This window comes from Mus musculus, chromosome 5, assembly GCF_000001635.26.
Source record: "Mus musculus strain C57BL/6J chromosome 5, GRCm38.p6 C57BL/6J".
In the NCBI taxonomy this organism is placed as follows: domain Eukaryota; kingdom Metazoa; phylum Chordata; class Mammalia; order Rodentia; family Muridae; genus Mus; species Mus musculus.
Genome location: NC_000071.6, coordinates 38,035,926 through 38,061,254, shown reverse-complemented (window position 1 = coordinate 38,061,254; position 25,329 = coordinate 38,035,926). Strand labels below are relative to the sequence as shown.

The 25,329-nt window shown below is 42.6% G+C and overlaps 1 protein-coding gene across 5 annotated transcripts in view; it reads right to left on the bottom strand.

Annotated features, from left to right (window-relative positions):
- The window catches only part of Stx18 (syntaxin 18), a 101,042-nt gene extending 76,516 nt beyond the window's left edge, over positions 1 to 24,526 (bottom strand). For 4 of the 5 annotated variants that reach the window (NM_026959.3, NM_001289535.1, NM_001289536.1 and 1 more), the window contains exon 1: positions 21,756 to 22,025. In NM_026959.3, coding sequence (NP_081235.2) covers positions 21,756 to 21,923 — 168 coding nt within the window. In that variant the 5' untranslated portion in view covers positions 21,924 to 22,025. Of the gene's footprint in view, positions 1 to 21,755 lie in introns of all 5 variants that reach the window. The other variant, XM_030254807.1, reaches the window with a different exon arrangement.
- Between the last annotated feature and the right edge of the window lie 803 nt (positions 24,527 to 25,329).

Here is a 25,329-nt window from a genome sequence, read left to right as displayed (position 1 = left end):
TGGCCACACAAACACAATACCACAATGTAGGTCAGTTTGTGTGCTCAAATGCCAAAGCAAAGCTTACATGGGAGGAAACTACAGACATAAATCTGCCAGGGTAGAATTCCACCCAATGATCCTAAAATTATTTCAAGGAATCAATCTCCAAGACTGCATCATGAAATCAGAAGAGCCGGGCTAAGCTTCAGGATTGGGGGTGGGGTGGAGAAAATGAAAGGCTTTAGAAGAGGCTCAAAGGTCTCACCAGTCATTATATCATTGAGAGGCTCAAACTACAGATGAAGTTAGATACTGAAGATTGTAGAACGGGTATTTAAAATTATTAACTGATCAAAAATTTGTAGTTGTCATTAAAAAAAGTACAACTTAGCAATTCAGTTCAGAAAGAAGACTATCCCCAGGAACATACACATCTGTTTAATATTACAAGCCAACTGTCAACATCCTAAGTGAAGTTTTAATTTAATATTTTTTCTTTCTTGATGTTTTACCTTTAATCAATGCCTCATGAGAGTATCAACTTTCTATAAGAAACTGTTAAATATAAAGAAATGTTATTGTAGCATGTTTATAAAATCATAGTTCGAGAACTTTTTATTTTTCCAAAGCCTGACCACAACTTAATTATCTGCAGGACATTCCAGGCTCACAATTGCAAGCTCCAGTTCCCAAGCAATTTTAAACAATATCTACTGTACAGGACAGAGGGTACACAAAAGACCGCAACATGCTTATATTTCCAAAAGTCAGCATTAGGCCCTTTCGACATGGTTTTTATTTTCATTAAACAATATTTGTTTCCTCACTAATCATTAAATGGTTTTCATCACCAGCGCCTTCTTTCCTTTCACATGTCAGCTGTTAGCATCAGTGTTTGTGTTCATAATAAATAAAAAAAAGTGACCCACCCAGTTACTGAAAAATGAACACACACGATGCCAGGCTCAATGAGTATTAGGGATTCAGCAACATATTCACACTCTGAATACCATTCTATTTGAATCTAGGATCAAAAAAAGACCAAAACTTAATGGACTTGGTGCGATATTCTCCTTTAAACTGGATTCCAGTTTCATGCTGCTTAGGTTATTATGGGCACACAGATCCAGACATGGTTTAAGACATCGACTTGTGAAACGGAAGAGGAAGAAAAGATGGCAAGTTCAGACTCTGGATTCTCCCTGATGGAGAAGACTCAAAACTATTGCCAATGTCTACAAATGGATGAGGAAAGTAGCCTGACTGAAGTAATACACCACACATGGCCCAATGTGGGCAACTAATGGAGCATGCCAGTTTTAGGAAAGATGCTAAGGAAAGAAATTGAAAAGGGTGGGAGAGAAAGGAGGACAGGAAGGAAAGACAGGAAACTGTATACTATGAAGCATTAGGAACAATAAAAATATACATAAAATGTAGAAGAAACAAAAGATGATCACATCTACATCCATGGTCAAACTGATAACAAGCAGGAAAAACAAAAACAAAAACACCAATGCATGATCTGAGAAGACTTCAAGGTACCAGATGCATAGTTGCACAGGAAACCCAGTTTTCAGAACAACAAATACATTTACATCCAAATAAGCTATTTCCATACTTAGATTGGTAGTCCAATGCAGAGACAGGAGTTACATATGCAGAGTGGCCCACACATCTGTTGTCTAGGCTGAGCACTTTCAAAACCTTTACTCATTTTAATTCCCTCAATTAAAAACTACTTTCTTCACCTACACCAAGGAGGAAAGCAGGGCTAATAAGTAACTTGGCCACAAATCACTCTCCAGGAACAGAGGACTCCAGGGTCCCTGCCATTATCCTCATGCTGTAAGCCACCTTAGGTGACACCACATTCATCAGGAACTAACTTGTGTGTTATTTGGAGCGTGTGGCATGCCTTCCTACTCCAGAGCCAATGCTGTGGGTATCCTATGCTCTGATGACCTTTCAAATGTCTTTCCCTACAATTTACCCCAAGCCCTTTCTTCTTCACTCTCCAAAGTCTAGTCACCATTTTTATTCATGTCACCTGGGTCTTTGTCCCCAGCATAGAAACCAATCTTGAAGTACACATTTGTCTTGGCAGCTACCTGACCAATGTGTCACCTGATTGTTGGCCATGTACCTCAGATAATAGCACAAAATGTAATAGCACCCACTGAGTCACTTCCAACTGCAACCAAACCTCAATGGCATCTTTAATGTCACCTCTTCTATCCAACGGAGCTTACTTCCTGTCATACATGTCCTGACTCAATCTTCTGTCCCTAAAATTATTGACTTAATTCAGGCCTTTAAGAGATTTACCTAGCCAGGTGTGGTGGTGCACACCTTTAATCCCAGCACTTGGGAGGCAGAAGCAGGCGGATTTCTGAGTTCGAGGCCATCCTGGTCTACAAAGTGAGTTCCAGGACAGTCAGGGCTATACAGAGAAACCCTGTCTTGAAAAAAGAGGTTTACCTAAATTTGTTACTGTGGTGGCTGACCAGATCATCAACCTTGCAGTAACCTGACCCACAAAAGGCAACAGAATGAGCTCTCAACTATATATCTGCCTGTGTCAGTCCCCTGCCAGAAATGGTTGATAGTTCCCATGAGCCTTCAGGAGAAAGCTGTTCCTTTCACAGTTAGGGTAATCCCTTTGTACTCTGTAAGGTCCAGCTGAGAAGGCAGCTCCTCTGTGTGAGTACTTCCCTTCCCCTCTGCTGCCTGCCACTGTGTGACAGCACTTACCACAACAGGCTTTCCTTATAGACCTTCATGCCCTGTCTGTCCCTTCACTAGACTATGCTCAAGAGCAGAAATGATACTGCTTAGTGTTAGCCTGCTAGACAGAGTGGATGCTCAAACACAAGAGTGCAGGAGTGAGAAATGGAAGACCTAGTTCTCAGAGCTAACTCTCAGTTTAGAGGAACTAACAATGTATCTGCCATGGAGTGAGGAGGCACACCTTTGAATGTAGCACAGCTTTTTTGCCACCATTATGCACACACGGCTCCTTCTGAGGAGTTCCCCCCATCTCCTCTGCAGTGACAGACTACAGGTGAAGATCTGGGAGCTAAATGGCCCACATGCACAGATTATCCATTTCCTAGGGAGGCCTGTACTTTAAGACAGGCTTTTGATTCAACTAGCTGAGCCCCTAGCATCTGTGTGGGTGCTACAAGGACAGAGTGGCTCTTGTTTGGCTACCACAAAGCAAGGGCTTATGGGGGGGGGGGTCTTTAAGAGGGTACCAAAGCTAACGTTTGTGTTTTTATGGTAGAATAAAAAAGACCCATGGTGCCAGGCATGGAGTATGCCTTTAATCCTAGTGCTAGGAGGCAGATCTCTGTGAATTTAAAGCTAGACTGGTCTACATAGTGAGTTCCAGAACAACTAGGACTACATAAAAAGACCCCGTCTCAAAAAAACACAAAACAAACAAAAGGCTCATGTGACCTGAAAAAGGAGTACAGAAACAAACAAAACTGTTATGGAGAAGTATCAACACTGAAAGGCTGACAAGAGGGAACAAAGGAAACTCACCATGTACTGACATTGTTAGGTCAACTGTACCCAGCCAGCTGGTAGTATCAATTCATAAAATCTTTTGATCACCTAAGCCAATTTGATTTGTGTTGAGATCTTTGTAATATGTAACCATAGGACTCCTGATAATGTAAGCGAGTTTGTGAGAAAAGAATCAAGGTACATATTAAAGAACATCATAATCTACCTGCCTTCCTGTCCCCCTGCTTGGCTGCTGCTCTTTCTCCTGCTTAGACCACTCCCTCTCCTCAGCTTTCTCAAATTTGACTTACCTGTAAGGCCAGCCATATTCTAACCTACACTGAAGTGGGAGGTGAGGGGATAACAACAAACATTGAGTGGTGAGAGTAGATCCCAGGTTATTACACCTGACAAGATTAGAGGCAGGCAGCTAATAGCATACTAGAAGAGATTTCAAAAGAATGCCTTCCATTCCTGACAGTGTCTATCAGCCCCCTGTAGAGTTACCCTTTAGCGGTATTATGAAAAGAACTAAGTTTTATGAAGAGTTGGAAGAGGAAGTTAAAAACAAACATAAATGCTTGCTTCTTTATCAACAACAAAATGGTTTTATGAAGACCAGGAGAGGCTTTGGGCTAACTTAATCTGAGAAGCTCCTCCTGGAGGCAGTCTGGTAGGCTGGAGAGCTTCTAGTGAGGACAGGACTGAGCTGCTCGACAGTCTCCCAGAGAGGAGGAGGACAGAAAACTGGTTTAAAATTCAGTCTGAACCCAAGGCAGGCGATGGGGCCATGCTGCAGGAAGAACTGCTGAGGATGGAAAGGCAAAATGAAAAGGGGCTTGCATGGCTTTGAAGAGGGGAGCTTATCCCTGTTGGTCAAACAATAAACAAATATCCAGGGAGAGCCTTTGATTCATCAATAATCATAATCATGTAATGAGACAATACTATAGACCAGACTCTGCTAGGCTGTGGCTGTACAAGGAGGTATAAGGACCATTCGACGTTTACATCCTCTGAAAGGAAAGAGAAACATGAAGGCAGAGTCCTGACTTCTCCTTGCATCTCCATTACCCCGAGTAACAACTGCCATGCAGAATTCATACAACAGTACTTGTCCAGTTTCATCTTGAAAGTTAACTTTTGTGTGATCAACAAATTACATATAGCAATAATAAAAAGGATGTTACAGGCCAGAAAGAGTCCCTCACTTAATAAACAAAGCAGACAACAATGGGCTCCACTTCAGTGTAGGCTAGAGTATGACTAGTCTTACAGGTAAGTCAAATTTGAGAAAGCAAAGGAGAGGAGTGGTCCAGACAGGAGAAAGAGCAGCAGTCAAGAAGGAAGACAGGAAGGCAGATGGGATTATGAACAGGAAGCTTGGTTGAAGCTGATAGGACCATCAGAGAAGCATGGAACTCACCCTGGAAGGACATAGGTAGTTTTATAAAGCCTTCTAGATGCCAGCTAAGTAAATGAGAGCTTGTCCTGTGGGAAATAGGCAATAATGGAGGGGTTTGAGTTAAAAGAAAGATGATGATTACATTCTCTGCACAGTGGACTGGCTACAGAGACATGAAAGGCCTGATGCTTCCCACAAGCTCAAGCTGTAGGTCCAGGGCCTGAACTCATATAGCCACAGTGAAATGGACATGAGGGGGAAAAGCTGCAGCTCATTAACTTCTTTTGCTTCTAGATAAACACCAAACCATGTGCTCTATGCTATAACAGAAGTGGGACAAAGAGCCTGCCTGTCCCCTGGGCTCAGGTCACTAAGCCAACAGGGATGACCAGGAAAGGGGAAAATAATTGAGAAAACAACAGATGTGGGTCACTGAGGACAGCTGTGGTCACTGAGGACAGCTGACATCTGGACATTCATTTACATGATCTACAACAATGTCACAATGTCAAAGTGTAAGCAGAAAAGGCTGTCCTCCAAGATACCTTGTCCTCTGCTTCCCAACAGATGATGCTACGCTGCTAGTCAGTGAAATGGTCCAGAAGCAAGCACCTGAACTCTCTAGACCGTACCAAGCAATGGGCATCAAGACAGATCCTTAAACAAGAGAGAGGGTCTGTTTTTGGACTGAGATGTTTCCAGGTTTCCCCTTCTGACATAACTGATACATGGCTGCAGCCTTCCCATCACTTACAGACACTCATTTAGAAGCTTCCAAAAACTTCATCACCTCTCCTCCATATCTTTCTCCCCTTCCTACTCTTAATTTAGTTTTACTTCCTCTTGTCACAGCTTGCTTACAAATCGAGGCCTGTGTCTGGAGTCAATTAGGGTTGTGAAGTACCCCACCACGCCTTCATCTGGGGACTCATTTATATATTTTTTTTCTTATTTCAGGAGGTAGAACTAAAAACTGCAGCTCCAAAAGTTTCCAATCAACCATCACATTCTATTCTTTGAAGAAGTATGCTTTTCTCCACAGTTAAGAAGGCGACATCAAACTATGCATTCGGCAGGAATATTTTCTTTCTACCTATATAGAGACCAACTGTGCTTCAGGAATTCACTCACAGAAACCAACCTGGCATGTAGATGATAAATGCTTAATGGCAATGACATTAAAAATTTTTTCTTCCATTCAAAATTAAATGTAATTTCCTTATTACTTTAATGAAATCCCTTGGAGTTGAAGTATTTAACTAGTCTCTTTCACATCAAGTATTCACTGTGAATGCTCCTTTAATAGTAGGTGTGTGAACTGTCCACTGACAGAATGAAAACACACTTTCACTGAAACAAAAACTGGAGAAGGCCACAGGAGCTTGATTTGGAATCTGATAATGGCTTACAGATTCCACTTCAGCTCAGATTTATAGTCAGTGTGCCATGGAGCCATTTACCACCTCTAACCTTTCAGGTCGGATTTGGAAGAAAAGTATAAACTGCCCTATCACTGAGAAAAAGCACACTGAAGCTCAAAGGACTTGACTTTTCCTCTGCAATGCTGAGTTAGAAAGGAAGGGAGCAAAACAGAGATCAAACAAAACTCACCTTAAAAAGAGAAACAGAGATGAATTGTCCAAAGTGCTAGTCACCATGGGGTTTCCCCCTTGTCACTGTCTTCCAGGGTCACCTTGAATGGGTCTGTAATGCAGCCCTAAGCATGGCTGGCTGCTATCACGCTACTAGCTAAACCCATCCTGATATACAAGATGTTTGATATACATAAGAAAGGCTCTAGGTGGTTGGCAGATACCAAACGGAATCATGTGCTGTGAACACAAAGCTGGTATCCAAGTGCCAAGCCATCTCCTGTCATTCAGCCTTCTACCATTACCATAGAACTTCCTCCTGTTGCCTCCCAACAGAAGCAAGGGTATGCTGGCATGCTAGCCATTAAAATAAGCATCCTGGACAAAGGGAAGGGGCCCAGACAGAGTGGATCCCAGGGGCCATGGGCTACACAGCACATCCACAGCCTCCTCATCCTCGTCCTGGTTAAGTTAAGTCTGCACTGCCATCCTGAGTGCACCTTGGAGTCTGCTGTTCACTCCTAGCTGGTCTCCCCTCTCTTCATTCGCACACATGGAGAATGTATGAGCCTTTAAGACCTACTCATCACCTCTTCCCCAAAATTGCCTTTCAATTTCACCCAGAAGTAATCTCTTGTCCCCTGAACCCCAAAAGTTCCCCCCTGTGACTTTGCCTAATCACTTACAGGCGCCTTGGGAGTACCTGAGACAACTCTGATTTCCTGCCAGAGTCTCGTGGGTATTTGTTTACTTTAAGTTCCCCTTAGGCTAGAAGTCCATGAGAATTCACCTCTTCTCTTTGCTGGGTACTCTTCTCTTTGCATGTTCTCAACGAGCATGGCACAATCATAAGCTAAATAAATGTCTCCTTTCAGATGCCAGGAAATTGGTGGTTTTCTTAATCTTATCCTAGAACACAATGCTAGCGTGGAAACTGAGCCTTCAGGACTAGGGATCCTTTGCCTCAACTACTACATACTCTTAGCAACGTTTTTCCTATTCTCCCAGCACATATATATCACTGTCAACATCATCTACAAGAAATAAGCCCTTGCTAGACAATTGTTTCAAAAAAAGAGCCAGCAAGGAAAACAGAACCAGGAAAGGGAAGGAGGAATTTAAAGATACCCCCAAAGAGCTTGGTTCAGCAGTAGTAGTTTTATTTCTCCCAAACTAGTCAAGTACTTTCAAATCTATGTGATTTATGGGCCAAATTATGCTCCTAAGGACAAATGATGTGACAATATATCAAGGAGCAGAGCCCAGAGGCTCACCCAGCTCATGGGAGGCCATAGAGTGCAGCTCCCTCAGGAGAAAATGTATACCCGAGGGCCTGCAGGTACAGCAGGCCAGCCAGGGACAGGTACCCTCTCACCACCCTTCACATCTCCAGTGCTAAGTCATGAGCCAGGGAGGTAAAGCTCGTCCTCTTCACAGGATAGGCCCTTAGCTTTCAGGACAGTCAATGACAGCTGCCACACAAGGCCACATAGGGTAGGTACTCAGGTATAGTGGCTATTATCAAGGCTTATTTTCACAGTGACAGCCAGGAAGCTAAGAGGTCAGTACATTTATGGGTGATTTTTCTTGGGCAGGTTAAGAGAATTTGAACTGAAACTGCAGCTGAGCTACAGGAAAATTACTCCCTTTACAAAAGGCTTTACCACAGACATCCTTTAAATAGGCCCCCCACAGCATATTTAATATATACATACATACATATATACATACATACATACATACATACATACATATTTCTTTTACCATAACATTTTTCTAATCAAAAGCTTTTAATTCTTCCTCTACTGCAAGTAAAATCTCATCTTCTGGGCACTTCACTTCTGTTCTGCTTTTAATACAAAAGTAGTATTTGTTCATTAAAGAAATTCTGAATGACAGAAGCAGAAACAAGGTCACACACAGTTCATCACCCAAGTAGCAACAGCCTAGTTGCTATGGTTTCCTCCAGCTAGTGGGTATCTCCATGCTTGAAGTGTGGAGTTTTGTCCCCAAAGTTTTAAATGTAGGACTTTAGGCACTGACCTTTAAACCTAACCCGACAATGAAAGAATTCTTCCTGGGCACTAATACACTCTTTAGTATGCCATGTTTGACTAATAATTCCCCTACGTTCTATCATCAGAACCAGGATCATTAATGCCATTAAGGTGCTGGTAACTCACAGACTCAAGAATACCTCTCCCCCTCTAGAAGCAAGCTTTGCCAACATTTGCTTCCCATTTTCTTCTATTTTCCTTTCCTAACTAAATCTCTAGTCCATTCACACTGTATGTACACTAAGACATATAAGAATGATTTATCTGCCTCCTTTGAAATCATGATAACTCTTAAGCACACAGTCCCAGGCTTAAAACCCTCACGAATGCATCACATCTGCTTGTATCTGTTAGGCAGAGCTGTGGCAAGCTTTGTGCAGGAGAAGGCCAGCACCCCTGCTCTGCCAGCACATACCTTTCTGCTGTTTTGAAAAGGTCAGTTACCTGTCCTCGCTGCTACCTTCCTAGATGAACTCTGCAACTATTTCCATGTTCTTCTCAGAAAAGTTCTGTTAGAATCCTGATGGGAACGAACTCAAACTTAGAAGCTAATTTAGATTATCTAATCCCTACAATACTTGCTTTCCCTCCCAAGTTCACAGTGTCTTTCTATATACCCAGGTCTTCTATTTCACTACAGAACTGGGTCATTTACATTTCTTTTCAAAGTTACTGCTAAAAGTTCTTTTTTGCTATGACTGTAAATGCTTCTGTTCTATTTTAAGTGGCCGTTAAATCGATTCAGGATCACCTCCAGTGTGATCACTTCTATGATCAGGCCATCAACCTCACCCCACCCACTCCTACTTGCCTTACAACACTGGCTACAAGAGCCCTCAAGCCTAGGAGAGCCAGAGTCCTTTCCTGTCATGGTAGCACCCACTGTTATACCGGCCACCCCCCTTCCCTCCACCCCTGCCCCTGTACTTGCTCTTTATGGCTCCACAGAACTTACTATGGCCCAGGCAGCATCAAACCTGTGGCAGTTCTCCTGCCAGAGCCGCCCAGGAGTTGGAATTATGGGCTTGAGTGACCAGGCCTACCTACTAGTTACCACCTTTTCCATATTCTCTCACAGGAACTTCTAATGTAACTTCATGCTATCAAATGATCCAGTAATCGATTTCTTCTTATCAATATCAGGACATACAAACTTTTTATTTGAGAAAAAAACTTAAACATAAAACAAACTAAATTTCTAGTTGCTGTATTTTAAGAAGTTAAGATAAATCTGAAACAAATTTAGTAAAAATGTTCCATTTGTTTAAAACAGTGCCAAGCTGGAAGCAGTTAGTTTCAATATTTCAACAGGTAGTCAGGTCAATCAGTTATGAGACATTTCTAATAGGCAAGCAGCCAAATAAACTAGTGGAATATAGCAATGCATACTGACATAGAAAGATGATGGGCAACACAGTGGAATAGACGAGTACAGAAAAGGCAAAACAAAACCAGGGGTGTATTGTAGGAAAGCCTTATGTTCATTTAGGTTAAAGAGTCTAGAAAGTTATACACAATGCCCATTCTTATTTGTCCGTTCTGCTTAATGAGCATATACTACCTTTATGATCAAATTTTAAAACAACCAGCTTCAATTATGTATGTTAATGACAGTAGTTCATTGTGAGAGTACATACCATTATTTAAATTCATTTGTTAAAAAAAAACTTGCAAAATGCCAAGTTTGAAATAATCTTTTTTTTTTTTTTAATCTGGATGAAAATTTCTAAGCATAGAGGGACTTGGGGAAAATATCTCAAGGCAATGAACAGTTGCCATCCAGAAGAATGTTAAAATATACTCTAGGAATTTCAGGTCAGAAACTGAACAAACCATGGGACTATCCTACTGCAAAGGCTCCCAAGGACCATGTACGCACAACCTCTCATTAAGAACAATGAGTACAGAGAGTAGGGGTCTGCAGGACCATACAGCTAATTACTGCCTAGGGCCAAAAGGACTTCCAACTCAAAACATACACTTTTAATTCCTTTCTCAGTTCTCATGAGTCATATGTCTTGTTGCTTGTCTCTTCTACCTAGATTACAAAATCAGAGCTGAAGACAGTGCCCCTTAAAAGGCAGCAGATTGTTTTAGTAGCCTTCTTATCACTGACTCTAAGTAGGTAGAAACATCTTGAAAAGGGAAGGAAAAATTGACTGGGTGAGCCCGGGTTGCCAGTTCCAGGATGAGAACATTTTGACAAACAGACATAAGCTAGACCACAATATATAGGGAGAAACACAAGCAAGAATCTCCCGACTTAGATAACTAGAAGCCAGGAGAGAAAAAGTTCTCAGCATTTACCATGTCAACTATTTCGAAAGTTTTCTGTGTGTTAAGTTGCAAGGTTCATTCAACAAGTCTGCCTCTCACCCCTTGGGGTTTATACCTCTCTAAGAGGACTTTTCAAGGAGTTTCTCTTTAGGATAACTTTACTTATTTATGTTGTGGTTTGGCGGGAGGTTGTTTGTTCATTATTCTGTTTTGTTTTTTGAGACAGAGTCTCACTACAAAGTCCTGGCTGGCCTGGAACAGAATATATAGACCAGGCTGGCCTTGACCTCAGAGATCCTCTTGCCTCTGCCATTTGAGGGCTGGTATTAAAGATGTGTGCCACCACACCTGATCTATGTTTTAATTAAAAGGAGTTCCTAATGTAGGAATGACAGACATTTGTAGACCCCATTGATCTTTCACCCACCAGAGGGAGCCCATATGGATTTTCCACATGACAAGAAACCTCAAGCATCAAGTTCGCAAATCCTAAAACTGTATTATTCACAACATAATCAGCATTATACATTTGGCATTATAGGTCTAACCCATAAAAGTGAAACACTAACTGAGATTAATCAAAGACCTCCTGCCTAGAGAAGCCACTCAAAAATGACTAGTTTTTGAAAATGTGGGCTCTCCCAAGTATGTTACAGTGCTTGCAATAAATCAACAACCTGGCACAGTCACCTTCTCAGTGATACAAGGGGCAGGTTTTAGAGTCCCTATGCACACAAAGTTCACAGAAGTTTAAGTCATTACATGGCACAAAATATGCCATTTTACATACTTCAATGTTTATAACACAATACAGCTCACTGCTAAGTAAACAGCTGTTAGGTTGCATAGCTCAGAGAAGAGTGACAAGAAGAAATATCAGTGCATGTTTAGTACATAAGCAGTTTTTAAATTTTCAATCCACAGTTGAATGAATACAGTTTCTGTACGAGAACCCACGAAGTAGAAGTCTAACTGTATTCTGACTTAGCAACTTGGCACAAGGCTGGCTGATTAACTGCTCCATAAGACATGGTTATATTTATAGTGTGCAAACAAATCTGATTATTGATCCTTCAAGGTGAAACCAGAGGCTAGACAGGAAAAAAAAATCTTACTAAAATTGTCATAGGGGAGGGAAAGATTTTAGGTCTAAGTTAGTAGGTGACATGATGAACTATTGGCACTCTGCAAGCTAAAAAGGAGGAAAGAGGGGTCTCCACTCACACTGTTCTTATCATGCTGAAGAGTTTCATCAACTCACTGACCATAGAAGCATGGAACACAACCATCACTACCAAAACAATGAGACAAACAGAGCTCCTAAGCTTTAACCCCAGATAGGCTGATTGGCCATAAGGATCAGCCCAGTTCTGTTTTTGTATTTGTTCTGGATTTGTAAGACAGGTCTTAACCTGTGCAGCTAGCTGGATGTGTGAAATATCTGTCTGTCTAGTACACATTAGTCTCTGAGACCTGAGCACAACAAAGTTGGAGGATCTCCTTTGGGTCCCATCTGCAATGTCCAATCAAGGTTTACCAGGAAACTGCCATCAGGAGACATCTATCCTTTGTAGTCTTAATTAAGTCCAAAGACCACGTGTCTCGGATTTATTCTCTCCTGTGTGGAATTGTGACATGAGTGACCAGCACCTTCTCTTAAATCTGAAGGATTGCTAAGGTAAACTAGCATTGCTTAATTTTCCACCTAGAAAGCTAGGGTATTCTCTCATTCTCCCTTACCTCCTCCCCTGTCTCCTTCCCTTCTTTTCTCGAGAACTGATTACAAAGTGTGCTGGGATATCCAACAGCATACTAAACACAGGTGAGTACCCCTATATTACATTCCTATCACTGAGAACAAAATACTGACAACAGCAACTTAGAGAAGAAAAGCTTATTTCAATTCATAGATTGAGAGGCTGCTGACCACCAGTGAAGAAGGCTTGATGGTAAGGCAGCTCCCGTCTATGACAGTGGGAGCATAAAGCTGTCTGCATACATCTTGGTGGATAAGGAAGCAACACACTGAGGCCATACAGGACAGGGATAAACCCACAAGGTCTGCCCTCCAGTGGCCAACTTCCTCCAACTAAGCTTCACTTCCTAAAGGTTGTGCAGTATCTCCAAAGAGCACCACCACCTGTCGACCAAGTTTTCCCCAATATGAGACTGTTGGGAGGAAGGAAGCATTTCACATCCAAACAAAAACCAATTCCTAATCAACACATTAGAAACGGGGGAGACCAAAAATGTGCTAACAATGAACAGTTTCTGAATGCAAAGTGGACAAAACTGGACTCAAACTTTAACCCATAATGAAGTACTCTGGCAGCATTCAACCCCTACCCCATAACAGTGTGTAATGTCACTGCAGCCTTGGTTCTAAAGGCACAGCACTGTGTATGCTGTCACATCGCTTGATGCTAGCCAGCACTGCCTGAAACACCTTTAGGCTAAGAGGCAAGACTGCTGCATGTTATGAACTGCAGCGATTCTACAGAACAAACTTTTCTTCTACAGGAGCCAGGGTTTTAATACAGAAAACAAAGACTTCTAATACCATCACTGCTCAGCATGGAAATATTAGATTAGTGTATCTTTGGATTAGTGTATCTTGTTAGAATGTTTGGGTTTTTTTGGTAAATTCTGTTTGAATTACCAAATTAAGTTTCATTTAAAAAAAAATCATTCAATGAATTTTGGCTTCAGGTTAAAATTTAATTTCTAACAATTTCTGAAATTGTCCAAAGCATACTTTTTTCTGCCATTTTTGTACTATATATTTATATAAAGCAGCATTTTCTGCATTGACAATTTAAAACTCAAAATATCAATTAACTCTGAGAAATGCTGAAAATGTTCAAGATCTTTCGGTATCAATTACTTAGCCAAGAGTTCACTCTTCATGCAAAAATAAACACTCATGTTAGTATGAAAACTTGCTTTCATTCCCAGTAAGTGATAGTTATACGTATTCCAAGTAATTGTTTTTCAAAATGTATGATTATCAGTGAACATTTTCTTTGTGTGTCTAATTTATAATCTACATACCTGAAGCTGTGTAGAGATTTCTGGGCAGAAAAGTAGCTCAGTGGTTAAGAAACTTGCTGTACAATTGTGAAACAACCTTTGGATCACAGCACCTCTGTAACAAGCACGGTATCTAATGCATGTCTAGAACCCTGGCTCCCAGAAACTGGAAAGAACCCAGATGCCCCTCAACAGAGGAATGGATACAGAAAATGTGGTACATCTACACAATGGAGTACTACTCAGCTATTAAAAAGAATGAATTTATGAAATTCCTAGCCAAATGGATGGACCTGGAGAGCATCATCCTGAGTGAGGTAACACAATCACAAAGGAACTCACACAATATGTACTCACTGATAAGTGGATACTAGCCCAAAACCTAGGATACCCACGATATAAGATACAATTTCCTAAACACATGAAACTCAAGAAAAATGAAGACTGAAGTGTGGACACTATGCCCCTCCTTAGAAGTGGGAACAAAACACCCATGGAAGGAGTTACAGAAACAAAGTTTGGAGCTGAGATGAAAGGATGGACCATGTAGAGACTGCCATATCCAGGGATCCACCCCATAATCAGCATCCAAACGCTGACACCATTGCATATACTAGCAAGATTTTATCGAAAGGACCCAGATGTAGCTGTCTCTTGTGAGACTATGCCGGGGCCTAGCAAACACAGAAGTGGATGCTCACAGTCAGCTAATGGATGGATCACAGGGCTCCCAATGGAGGAGCTAGAGAAAGTACCCAAGGAGCTAAAGGGATCTGCAACCCTATAGGTGGAACAACATTATGAACTAACCAGTACCCCTGAGCTCTTGACTCTAGCTGCATATGTATCAAAAGATGGCCTAGTCGGCCATCACTGGAAAGAGAGGCCCATTGGACACGCAGACTTTGTGTGCCCCGGTACAGGGGAACGCCAGGGCCAAAGGGGGGGAGTGGGTGGGTAGGGGAGTGGGGGTGGGTGGGTAAGGGGGACTTTTGGTATAGCATTGGAAATGTAAATGAGCTAAATACCTAATAAAAAATGGAAAAAAAAAAAACCCTGGCTCCAAGGAAGGCAGAGGGAAGAGGGTCCTGGGCCTTTCTGCCTTTCAGACTAGCTGAGAAAATGTAAGCTCCAAGTTGAGAGAGACACTCTGCCTCGAGGGACCAGACAATGATAACAGAGACACCTTATACCATCTTCTGGCCTCTGTATGTATGTCCATGTGCATGCACACACACATACACAATTTTAAGAAAAGAGTTACAGGCTTAAAAAGCCCTGTGTATGAGCTAGAGCAGGCACACTCCTCAGGAAGGTCTGACATCAAACACAGCCCCACAGCTCTGCAGGCTTTCACAGGCTACAGTGCTGTTGCTGTGGCATGAAGGCATTCTAAGCCTGTGTGAACGAAATTAACACTATCACTTCACTAACCACAAAGAGCAGGCTGGGTCTGGCCTACAGACCAAAGGCTGTACCCTCATCTATGCAATCCAGAACATCCTCATGTCTAGGGACATTCATTCCATCACTCAGGCCTCTCCCAGTACATGGCCCTTATCATCCCTGTCTTGCTTCTGCTCTGCTGGCCCTTCTGTGCCTCACTGTCTTAGCTCACACAATAGTCTCCCTTCCTAAGTTTGGTATGAAGGTTCTCAACCTTGGTGGCCCAATTAGATTACTACTTTCTCTCTGAGGTTTCCACTAATTTTGGCCCAGGAGACTTAGGCATCCTTTATCTGTGTTTTTGTTGTCCTTTGTGCCCACACAGTGCCTGACACATATCAGATTTCAATCAGGTAATGGAATAAACCAATTACTGAAAAACAAAGCTTCAAAAGCTGTAGTCTTCCTAAGTCCTGGGCAAAATCCACAAGGGTAATCCACAGAAAGAGCTCACAGCTGACATCATGAATGTCTCTGGCACTGAGTTCTACATACAGGAAACATCAGTTATTGTAAACCACAAAGACACAGCAATCTGAAGTTAAAAGGCCAGTTAGTGGGTCCCTGGGCCCTCTTGTTGGTTCCTTGGGGTTCTGAAGGAGAAGGGGGAAAGGCATAAAAGAAACCTAGCTAATGACTATCTCTTTCCTGTGCCTCTTCCCACCCCAGCTTTACTCAAACCACTCCTCACTTTGTTTGCAAAACAGTTTCTGCCCTGTATGTTTTACATCAGTATGATTCAACACACTCCTGCTCTGCTCCTGCTGTCTACAAGCTGCAGTTTTTCCTCTGCTCCTGGAGTCTGGCCCCATCTCCTGCCTCCTCCGTTTCTCTCTGGCTCTTTGCACCTGCTACCAGATGCTGCTTCTGAAGTGTGTTCCCTCACTGAAATCCTGTTCAACTAGGATTACAGCCAATTTCGGGTAAAATCTATTTCCAGCCCCTCCAGATAATAATCCAGGTGGTTCCAACTCACTTACTAGGCTGTACTATCAGAGCTCCTAAAAGGGAAACCAAAGAGGACCTGAGGATTTGATGCTGGGCAGTTACACTTGTCAGTCACCCCCAACTAGCACTGTGTCTGCTTCTCCTTAAGAGAAGGCCTGAACTTCATTAATAAAACTAAAGCTACTATTTATAACAGATGCTGGGCTAAGTATAAATCAACATCTGAAACAGTCAAGAGTCCCTTTAGGACTCAGATTTTTAGAATGAGAAGGAAGCCTGAATAGCCCAAAAGGGAAAGCAAAGAGATACAGCCAATTAGTACTTACTAATTCAAGAGATGGACACTGCGAACCTATGTGCCTGCAATGTTCTAGATGCTATGGGTTCAGTACAGACCACAATCTCTTTTCTAGGGAGCACAAAGTCAAGTAGAGACGCTAACTGAACTATACACAATTCATTAGCAATGACAACAAAACGTTACAAGGAAGAGAAATAGGTTGTTGCTATATTATACAAAACAGTTGTGGAAGGAAGGCCTTACTTAGAAAACATCTGATCCACATGAGGTTAATAGAGATCAGCCCATGTGGATTCTGGGAGAAGTGTTCCACATAAAGGAAACAACAGATGCAAAGATGCAGAGGCAGGAAGGGGCCTGGTATGTGAGAGAACAGCAGTGAAAACTGGATGTCACCAGGAGTGCAAGGGGAACATGTGAGAAGTGAGGACAGAGAAAGGTGGGGCTGTCACCTGGCACAGGGCTACTCTATGAAATTTAGGGGGCAAAGAGATGGTTCTGCAGTTAAAGGCACTTGCTGTTGCTGTTCTTTCAGAGGACCTGAGTTTGGTTCCCAGCACCCACATCAGACAGCTCACAACCACCTTTAACTCCAGAGCTGGGGATCTGACACAAATGTCTGGCCTCTTTAGACAGACAGATAGATATACACACACACACACCCTACACACTTTTAATAAAATAAATATTTTTAAAAGAACTACCAATAAATAAATTCAACTTTCACAAAATCAAGATAATAAAAAACAAACCATCATTGTTTGCCAACTCAGAATCACTATAACCTGACGTGGAATCAGAACATCTGTGATTTATGTTCCCTGACTATCTGGTCGAAGTTCTCAGTCTTGGTAAATGTGGTAACTGGACCTGAGAGGTTGCAGTGACTTCCTGGCAGACCTAGCACTAGTCAAGGTTTCCTGGTTTCCTGTTCCAAGCTACTCAGGAGCCCCTTCTGCTCTAGACATGCAGCTCGGCTGCTAGCCGAGCTCCAGGGACCTGTGTGGTAGCTCTGTTAGTCTCTGAAACCTCTAAAAATTAGTAAGGAAGACTAGCTGCCCCCATATGGCATCTCCAGGCCCAGCCCATTCTCAAAGTCATTCAAGATAACAAGCAGGTAAGATGGAAGCATCTATTCTGATAAGTAATGGATGGATACTCAACGTGCTTGGTGATATCAGGCATGTCAGGAACCATGAGAAATTATTTGTCTATCACCCTTTGCTCCAATTCCTGGACACAGCACTCCCCTCCTAAGGTCACACTGGCCACAGAATGGAGCAGACATGTGACCTAGCCAACCAAAGAACCTTATTCCTAAGACCACAACAAAGGCTTTGAGGTCCAAAAAGGATCAGGCCCATTCCTGGGGTTTTATGGATGGGAGCTACATAGAGACACATCAAGCCATTAATTTTGTGAGCTACTACACATATTTTGTTGTGGGTGGTTCAAAAATAACTATTACTTGTAACCAAAAAATTCAGACCAAAGGCACTTGCACACCATTTCTCATTTCCTCAGTCATGTGATATTTTAAAGTGGCTATCGTTCTTAGAAAATAAAGGTAACAGAGGTTAAGTAACTTCCTGACTTCACAAAGCCAGAAAGAGGTTCAAACCCAAGCCTTTCTGCTCCAAGTCCCAGGCACTATGAACTCAAGAAGAAAACTCTTTAACATCAGGAAGTCCAACAACTTTGTTAGAAATTATTGAGTGGGAGTGAGCAATGGCTCAGTGATTAGAAGTGCTTACTGCTCTTCTGTTACTGGACATCTGAGTTCAGTTCCCAGCACCCATGTCAGTCAGCTTACAGCCACCTGGAACACTAGTGCAGGGAATCTGATGTCCTCTTCTGGCCTCCTGAGGGCACCCCCACATACACGGCACACAGTCACACAGGCATAAATACATAAATAAAAAGGAATCTTTTTAAAAATTTAGGTGGATATTTAAGATAACAATAACAGAGAAATAAAAAACACTTCTGCCTCTGGCTCTAGCCCATGACCTCAGCTGCAAAGACATGGGGCCAGTCACTGCATTTGTCTGAGTTTTAAGTCTTCCCATCTATTAAAATGATTAGTCTGAATAAGATGAATTACAGGACCTTTAAAAGTACATCCTGAAAAGTCTATGGTTCTGTTTAGGTATACAATTGATTTTGAACCAATTGCCCAGTAGACTATCAAGCAGATTTCAACTTAATGTCAAGCCCAATAGTTGGTAATAGCTCTCAGGGGACAGAGCTGAGGAGTTCTGAGCTACAGGATCCACTGGGAAATGAGTGCTGGCTTCTGTGGTCAGAGGCAGCATGTGAGAAGAACAGGTCCCACGTGTTTGCCACTGATGATATTTCACCTTGAACTCAGAAGTGCCACTGTCGTTCCATTACTGGGGCTGCCTGAACCTTCCAAGGATCTTCATCTGTGAGGCCATTAAAAGAAAACTGTCAAAAATGCATTTTCAGCACTCAGGGAACAGTCCAACTGACCATGGGCTCTCTCCTCACAGGGCTGCTAGCTGGATTGTGCATCTTAACTCTTCTGTTCCCAAATCCCCTATCCCTGAGGACTGATAATCTGTGCAGCATTAATAAACCACCCAGGAAGAGCCTCCACACACCAAAACTGTGCCGTCCACACACTGCGACAACAGCTTGGCCAGACTCAGACTAGAGCTATGATGACACCTTATTTTCCCATTCTCTTACTTCAACCTGAGACATGCCTCCTTCAACATGATACATGGTGCTCTTAAGCTCTCAACTTTCTAACTCTCATCTCTAGCTCTCCTTCTCCCCTCCCTCCCACCCTGCTTCTCTCCACGTGGCCATGGCTGGCCTTTCTTTTACCCTCTCTCTTTCTCTCTGCCTTTCTACAATAAAGCTCTAAAACCATAAAAAAATGATAAATTGTATGATAAGACATGTTATATATGATATATAAGATGGATCCATTGGCGTTTTAAAGTCTGTTTTGGATAAAAAGAACCATTTTGTAGGTAAATAAGTTCTGCCTAATAGCATGAGTCTGGCTAATAGCTAAAATGGTTAAGACAACACTGTGGTCTCCTGGATCTTCTTCGCTGTCTACATAATACTGGACTTTCTACAGCAGTGGTTCTCAACCTGTGTATTGTGACCCCTTTGAGGGGAGGTTAAATGACCCTTTCACATGGGTCACAGATAACCCGAATATCAGATATTTACATTATAATTCATAACAGTAGCAAAATTATACTTATGCAGTCTCAATGAAAATAATGATTGATGGGGGGGGGTGTGTCACCACAGCATGAGGAACTGTATTAAAGGGCCACAGCATTAGGAAAATTGAGAACCACTGGTCTAGAAGGCAAGGTTCAAACGCTGCAGAGTGATCTGCAAAGATCTTCTAGATTTCCCGCTGGCTACCATAACACTCATTATTTTTCTGAGTGTCCCACATTCTTATTTTAATCAAGCCCAACTTAAGCTACTATCTCATGCCTTTGTGCATGTTGGTCTCTTTTCAAAAAAGATATTTTCTTAATTCATTGGGAATTGCATATGTGTTCGGATCATATTTATCCAGTCCCCCTCTAACTCCTTTCAAATCCACTCTCACCTCTATACCCCCCTACCTTCATGTCCCCATCTCCCCACCACACACCCATTTTTTAAAAGTCCATCAAGTCTAACTGCACTGTCCATGTCCTCCTGACTGTGTGGCCACCCAGGAGCACGGCCAGCACGTGATGCCCTTCCTAGCCTTCTTGGCAATGAAACCAACTACTGTTCTTTTAGAATGGGTTTCTGACATCATTGTCCCATGAAGCCTTTCTCCCAGGTGGGATTAACCACTGTTTCCCTTGTGCCCTACAGAACACCAGCACGGCTCACGGCAGGGCGTTTGTTTATATTTGCATCTCCTCCACCACTGTAACTATAACTCAACAGTGGAACCCTATTACTCTAAAACAGTGCTGGTCAGAAAGTAAGTACTAGGTAGATGTTTACTGTTGGAGGGAGGGGCATTTATCTGGTTCATACAACCTCCTGTGCTTCAACATTATCTGTAAACAGCCATTCATTGACTTGTGCATATATATATGTGTGTGTGTGTGTGTGTGTAATATTTGAGTATTATCTAGTCTGAGGGCCCATGCCTTCAATCTCAGCACTTGGGAGACAGAAGCAGTCACCTTTCTGTAAGATCAAGGCCAGCCTTGTCTACATGGAAAGACCCTGCCTCAAAAAGAGAAATATCAAGCAATGGATTATGTGCCAAGCAGAGGTGAGTTTACTGGAAAACCAATGAAACTTAAAGTTTAGATCCCCCAGATTTGTACCTTTCAATGCTTTGGGCCATTGTGTGTGTGTGTGTGTGTGTGTCTTTAAAAAGACAGGCAGACTGTATATGACCCCCTGGTACTCCAAAAATAACATTTACCCTAGTGTCATAGACACAAAGGGATATAATGCAAACAATCTTTTTTTTTCCTGTTTAGTGGAATCAATAATTGTTCATTCGTTCAACCATTCATTCATTCAAAGAATACTTACTAAGCAATATTGTCAGTAGCACATACAGAAATACTGTCAACATGTTCCTACCCTTATGGAAAAGATTTCTATGTTGGGGACACAGAAGCCGGTTGTGTCCAGAGAACAGGAAGCAGTTTAGAGGACAGTTACAACACTAGTGTTGCTTAAGTGTTGCCGCTCTGAAGGGAAAAGCTTTTACCCTACACTGGTGATGTCCTAAACCAATCTCAGGAGGTACTGAGTCCTACCTATGCCTGGAGGCAAGGATCAAGGAGCGTTCAGCTGAGCGTGGATTTTATTAAACCCTACGAGCAAGAGGAGGTCCAAACAGATTCGTGGAAGGGCGAGGGGAGATAGTGGTGAGCTTTGCGACAGGAAGTGTCAGACTGTGGGAACTCTTGGCGAACTCACTGCCTCAGAAGGTTATAACCTGATTTCAAGGATATCCAAGCACCTCTAACTTACTTCCTTCAGTGCCCAGATATGCGTCCCTTCGTGAGAATAAACCTGTCGCCACCCTGAGCCAGCTGTTAGGTCGGTGAGACAGACTCTCTGTCTTGCTAGAGACTCCCTGTCTTCACCGAGAGCTAAAGAGATAGGCCCAGTTTGGGGTCCAGGGGCCGCGGAGCGTATGCGCCCCTAGCTCCCGCCCGCCGTTCCCATAGCAACCAGCTTACCACTTCACGGGCCCGGCTGGAGAAGTCTCCCTTGGGCCGAGGGCTTCTGCGGAACAGCTCGTCCCGGCTGCCATCGGCCCCGCCACCCACGGCCACTCCCAGAGCCTTATTCCGCGTCTTCACTGTCTTGACGCTAGCCCGGAAGAGCAGTGTGATGTCCACCGCCATAGCGACCCGCAACCCAGGGCCTGAAGCCGGCCAGGCACACGTCAGCAGCTAGCGACCCCGGCAAGAACTCGGTTGCTGAGGGACGTTCCGATTTCGCACTCCTCCGCCTGGGAACTGTGAGCATAGAAGAAAGGTTCCGCACTCCGCCCGTGTAACGCGGAGAGTGGAGAAAGGTTCCGGCTTTAACCCAGAGCCGGAATTCTCCGTTCCAGACAGCTACCCGCAGTGCATCGGCACCCCTTTCTCCTCTCTGCAAAACTCAGCGGGATCAGACGCTCGGAGATTTCCCAGTCTGGACTTCAGGAACGAAAGCATCGGGAAGCTAGAAAGATCGCTCCCCTTATGATTCTTTAGGAGACGGGCGGGCGGTTTGGTTGACAGGTGGGGAGTATCACACTTTTGACTTTTGTCATCAAGGGATCGCCTTGAGTAACAATGAACTATGACCATCTGAGTTGCAGGAGCTAGGAAAGGGTACGTGTACAGAGGTAGGGGCCAGAGACCTTTTTTCTTCAACCTTCAGCCAGTTCGGTAAAGTGAAGCCAGCGCCTTTCTTGGAATGCACAGAGAATTAAACAGAATGTGTGTATAAAACGTCCTCGTGCTGTTTAACTCTTAGTATACAGCTAGTAGATGTTGCCGTTGTTGATAATATGGTTGTCCTCAGTCGTTTTGTTTTGTTTTGTTTTGTTTTGTTTTGTTTTTCGAGACAGGGTTTCTCTGTGTAGCCTTGACTGTCCTGGAGCTCACTCAGTATACCAGGCTGGCCTCAAACTCAGAAATCCGCCTTCCCCTGCCTCCCAAGTGCTGGGATTAAAGGCACGCGCCACCATGCCCTCAGTCTTCTTACTTATAATGTAGAAGAGGCTTAGAGCAGAGATCCCTGAGCGGGGATGTGGAGAGCAGGAACTTATCAGAGCCAGACGAAAGTGAAGCATTCTGAACTTCATGATATCATGTTAGGTTCCTCCTCAATAAGCACTTTTGAAAAGCGCTCTCTTGAATCATAGTTATCAAAGAGAAAGAATGAAATGGAGAACAGAGTTACGTAATTTGACTAAAGTCAGCTAGTAAAATTTTTCTGAGCACTTGGTTCATGGTTCATTTTATTTTTGTGTGCACCTTTCATTAAAAATACAATTATGCCACTTTCTCTCCTTCCCTTTTCTCCCTCCAGCCTCCTCAAGTCCTCTCCCTCCAATTTCTTCCATGTCTCCCAACTCAATCTCAAGTTGATAGCTTCTTCTTCTTTAATTATTATTGTTGCATATATGTGTAAGTATCCATGGATATGCCAGCACAATCTGCTGAAACTGTTGTTATTGTGTATGTGTCTATGGCTTCAGGGATAATCACGTTGTATTGGACAACCAATTAGAGGGTTCTTCCATGGGATAGGCTAACTTCCCTCTCTCAGCAGCCATAGTTGCCTGTAGTTTCTTGTCCAGGAGTGTGACCCCCATGGTTTAGTTTTAGTTCAATATCAATTTCTCTGGGTTTTGTTTTCCTTATAAAAGGAAGCACACTAAGATGTGTGCTAAAATTAGGCTTTTAACAGTCATCAAGATGAAAAGCTAGTTTCATAATAATCCTAGGATCACATTTGCCTTTACACTTGCATGTTCTAATCAGCTGTATGGTTGAGTTTTCCAAGAGACACTGATCTTACAATAAGCTAATTGCAGAGCAGCTGTCTTCCATTAAGCCAGACTTAAAAGAGAATTGCAAAGATGCAAGTGCCAGTTCTTCTTACCGAGTCTTTTATTGTTTTGAAAACTATTTTCCCTATGAAGATGTTTATGTTAATATTTAATAGATGTACTCTGATTACTTTAGGCAGATAAATATTTCTAAGCTTCTCATTTTATTTCTAATATAGTAACTATCAATAGATAAAATCCAAGCAAGCAACAATTGTTTAAGGACCTACATAATTTTGTAGGAATGTAAAAATTTTCTGATGTTTGAGAACCACAGTATTAAAGGCATATTTAAAAGAAATACATGTCAAGGAAATATTCATGTAACAGAAAAGAAGTAAATGATTTGACATCCAGAGTATAACATTTCATCATTCCTGAAGAACACAGTCCATACAACTGGAGTAGAGAAGGAAGAGAGGGAGAGGGAGAGGGAGAGAGAGGGAGAGGGAGAGAGAGAGAGAGAGAGAGAGAGAGAGAGAGAGAGAGAGAGAGAGAGAGAAGAGGACAAAATCTATACTAGTAATTCTAACTTGCATCTTGCATAAATTGTATTTTGTTTTATGCAGACATTAATGAGTCTTTGGCTATGCAAAGGTAAGCCTGGGGCAGAGTAAATGGAAGGAGAATTAAATTGCCTTGCATAACAAAGTGGAGGAGTTGAATTAGGGAAACAAAGAGCAAGCCAGACCCTTGGTGGGGTCCAGGAAGTTAGGAAGTAGATAAGTGGGAAAGGGTTTTATGTAGGAGGAATTGCTGAGCTCCATAAAATACAGTAGTGGTGGGTGGTGCCTTGTGTGAGCCATGTACTCAGTGCAATTGGGTGAGGGTAGAAAGGTGAGCATGAATCTCTAAGTTTTCTGTATAGATCTGTAAATGCAGAGAAAGCTGCAGTGTAGATGAGACCCAAGTGAACTCCATGGTTGTACAGCCTCAAATAATGGCAAATAAATGAATACATGGAACTTGACAAGTTCCAAAGAAAAGGCCGCCTGCCCTCACCTTATGGCTTATTTCCTTCTCTTTTGAATTTCTCCCACCCTGTAATGACTTAAATGGTATATGTTCAAGAACTAGGTCCATATCTAGATTTTTCTTAGACTTTATATTCAGACCCTATATCTAGTAGCTATTAGAACCCAAAATTTACTTGCAAGCAGAGCTTTAAATATATCCTAGTTCCAGTTACATGTGTGGATGACAACATAGGACCTAAAGTCAGTAGTGGTGTCTATATTAATATGCCAACAAGGGAATAGGAAGATACAGGCAGATGTAGCCACATGCCTGGAAATGATGACAGTCCCTAGAAGCTGAAGAGCAAGGGACTCATTCTTCCCTAAGAGCCTCAGAAGAATGTGTGCGTCTTCAAACAGTTAATCTCCCTCCGAGACTGTGGGAGATAAATATCTCTTGTCTTAAATCACCAAATTTGTTGTTGCCTCTTACTGCAACTCCAGGAAACAAATGCATACCATAATTCCCACCTTTCTCCTGATCCCCCACTTCATTTTCTGGGCTCTCCTGTGCCTGCCTCACTTGGTTTGAGACACTCTTTCACTCCTCTGTCCCTGTTTAGGCTCACATCTCCTGCAGACAACCCATCTCCAGCTGCCTTGGGTCTGTGTCTTTCTTGACTTTAAATTCTCATCTCCCTACAATCCTCCATTCTCAGTGAATTGCAGATGACCATGACTCCCATCCTC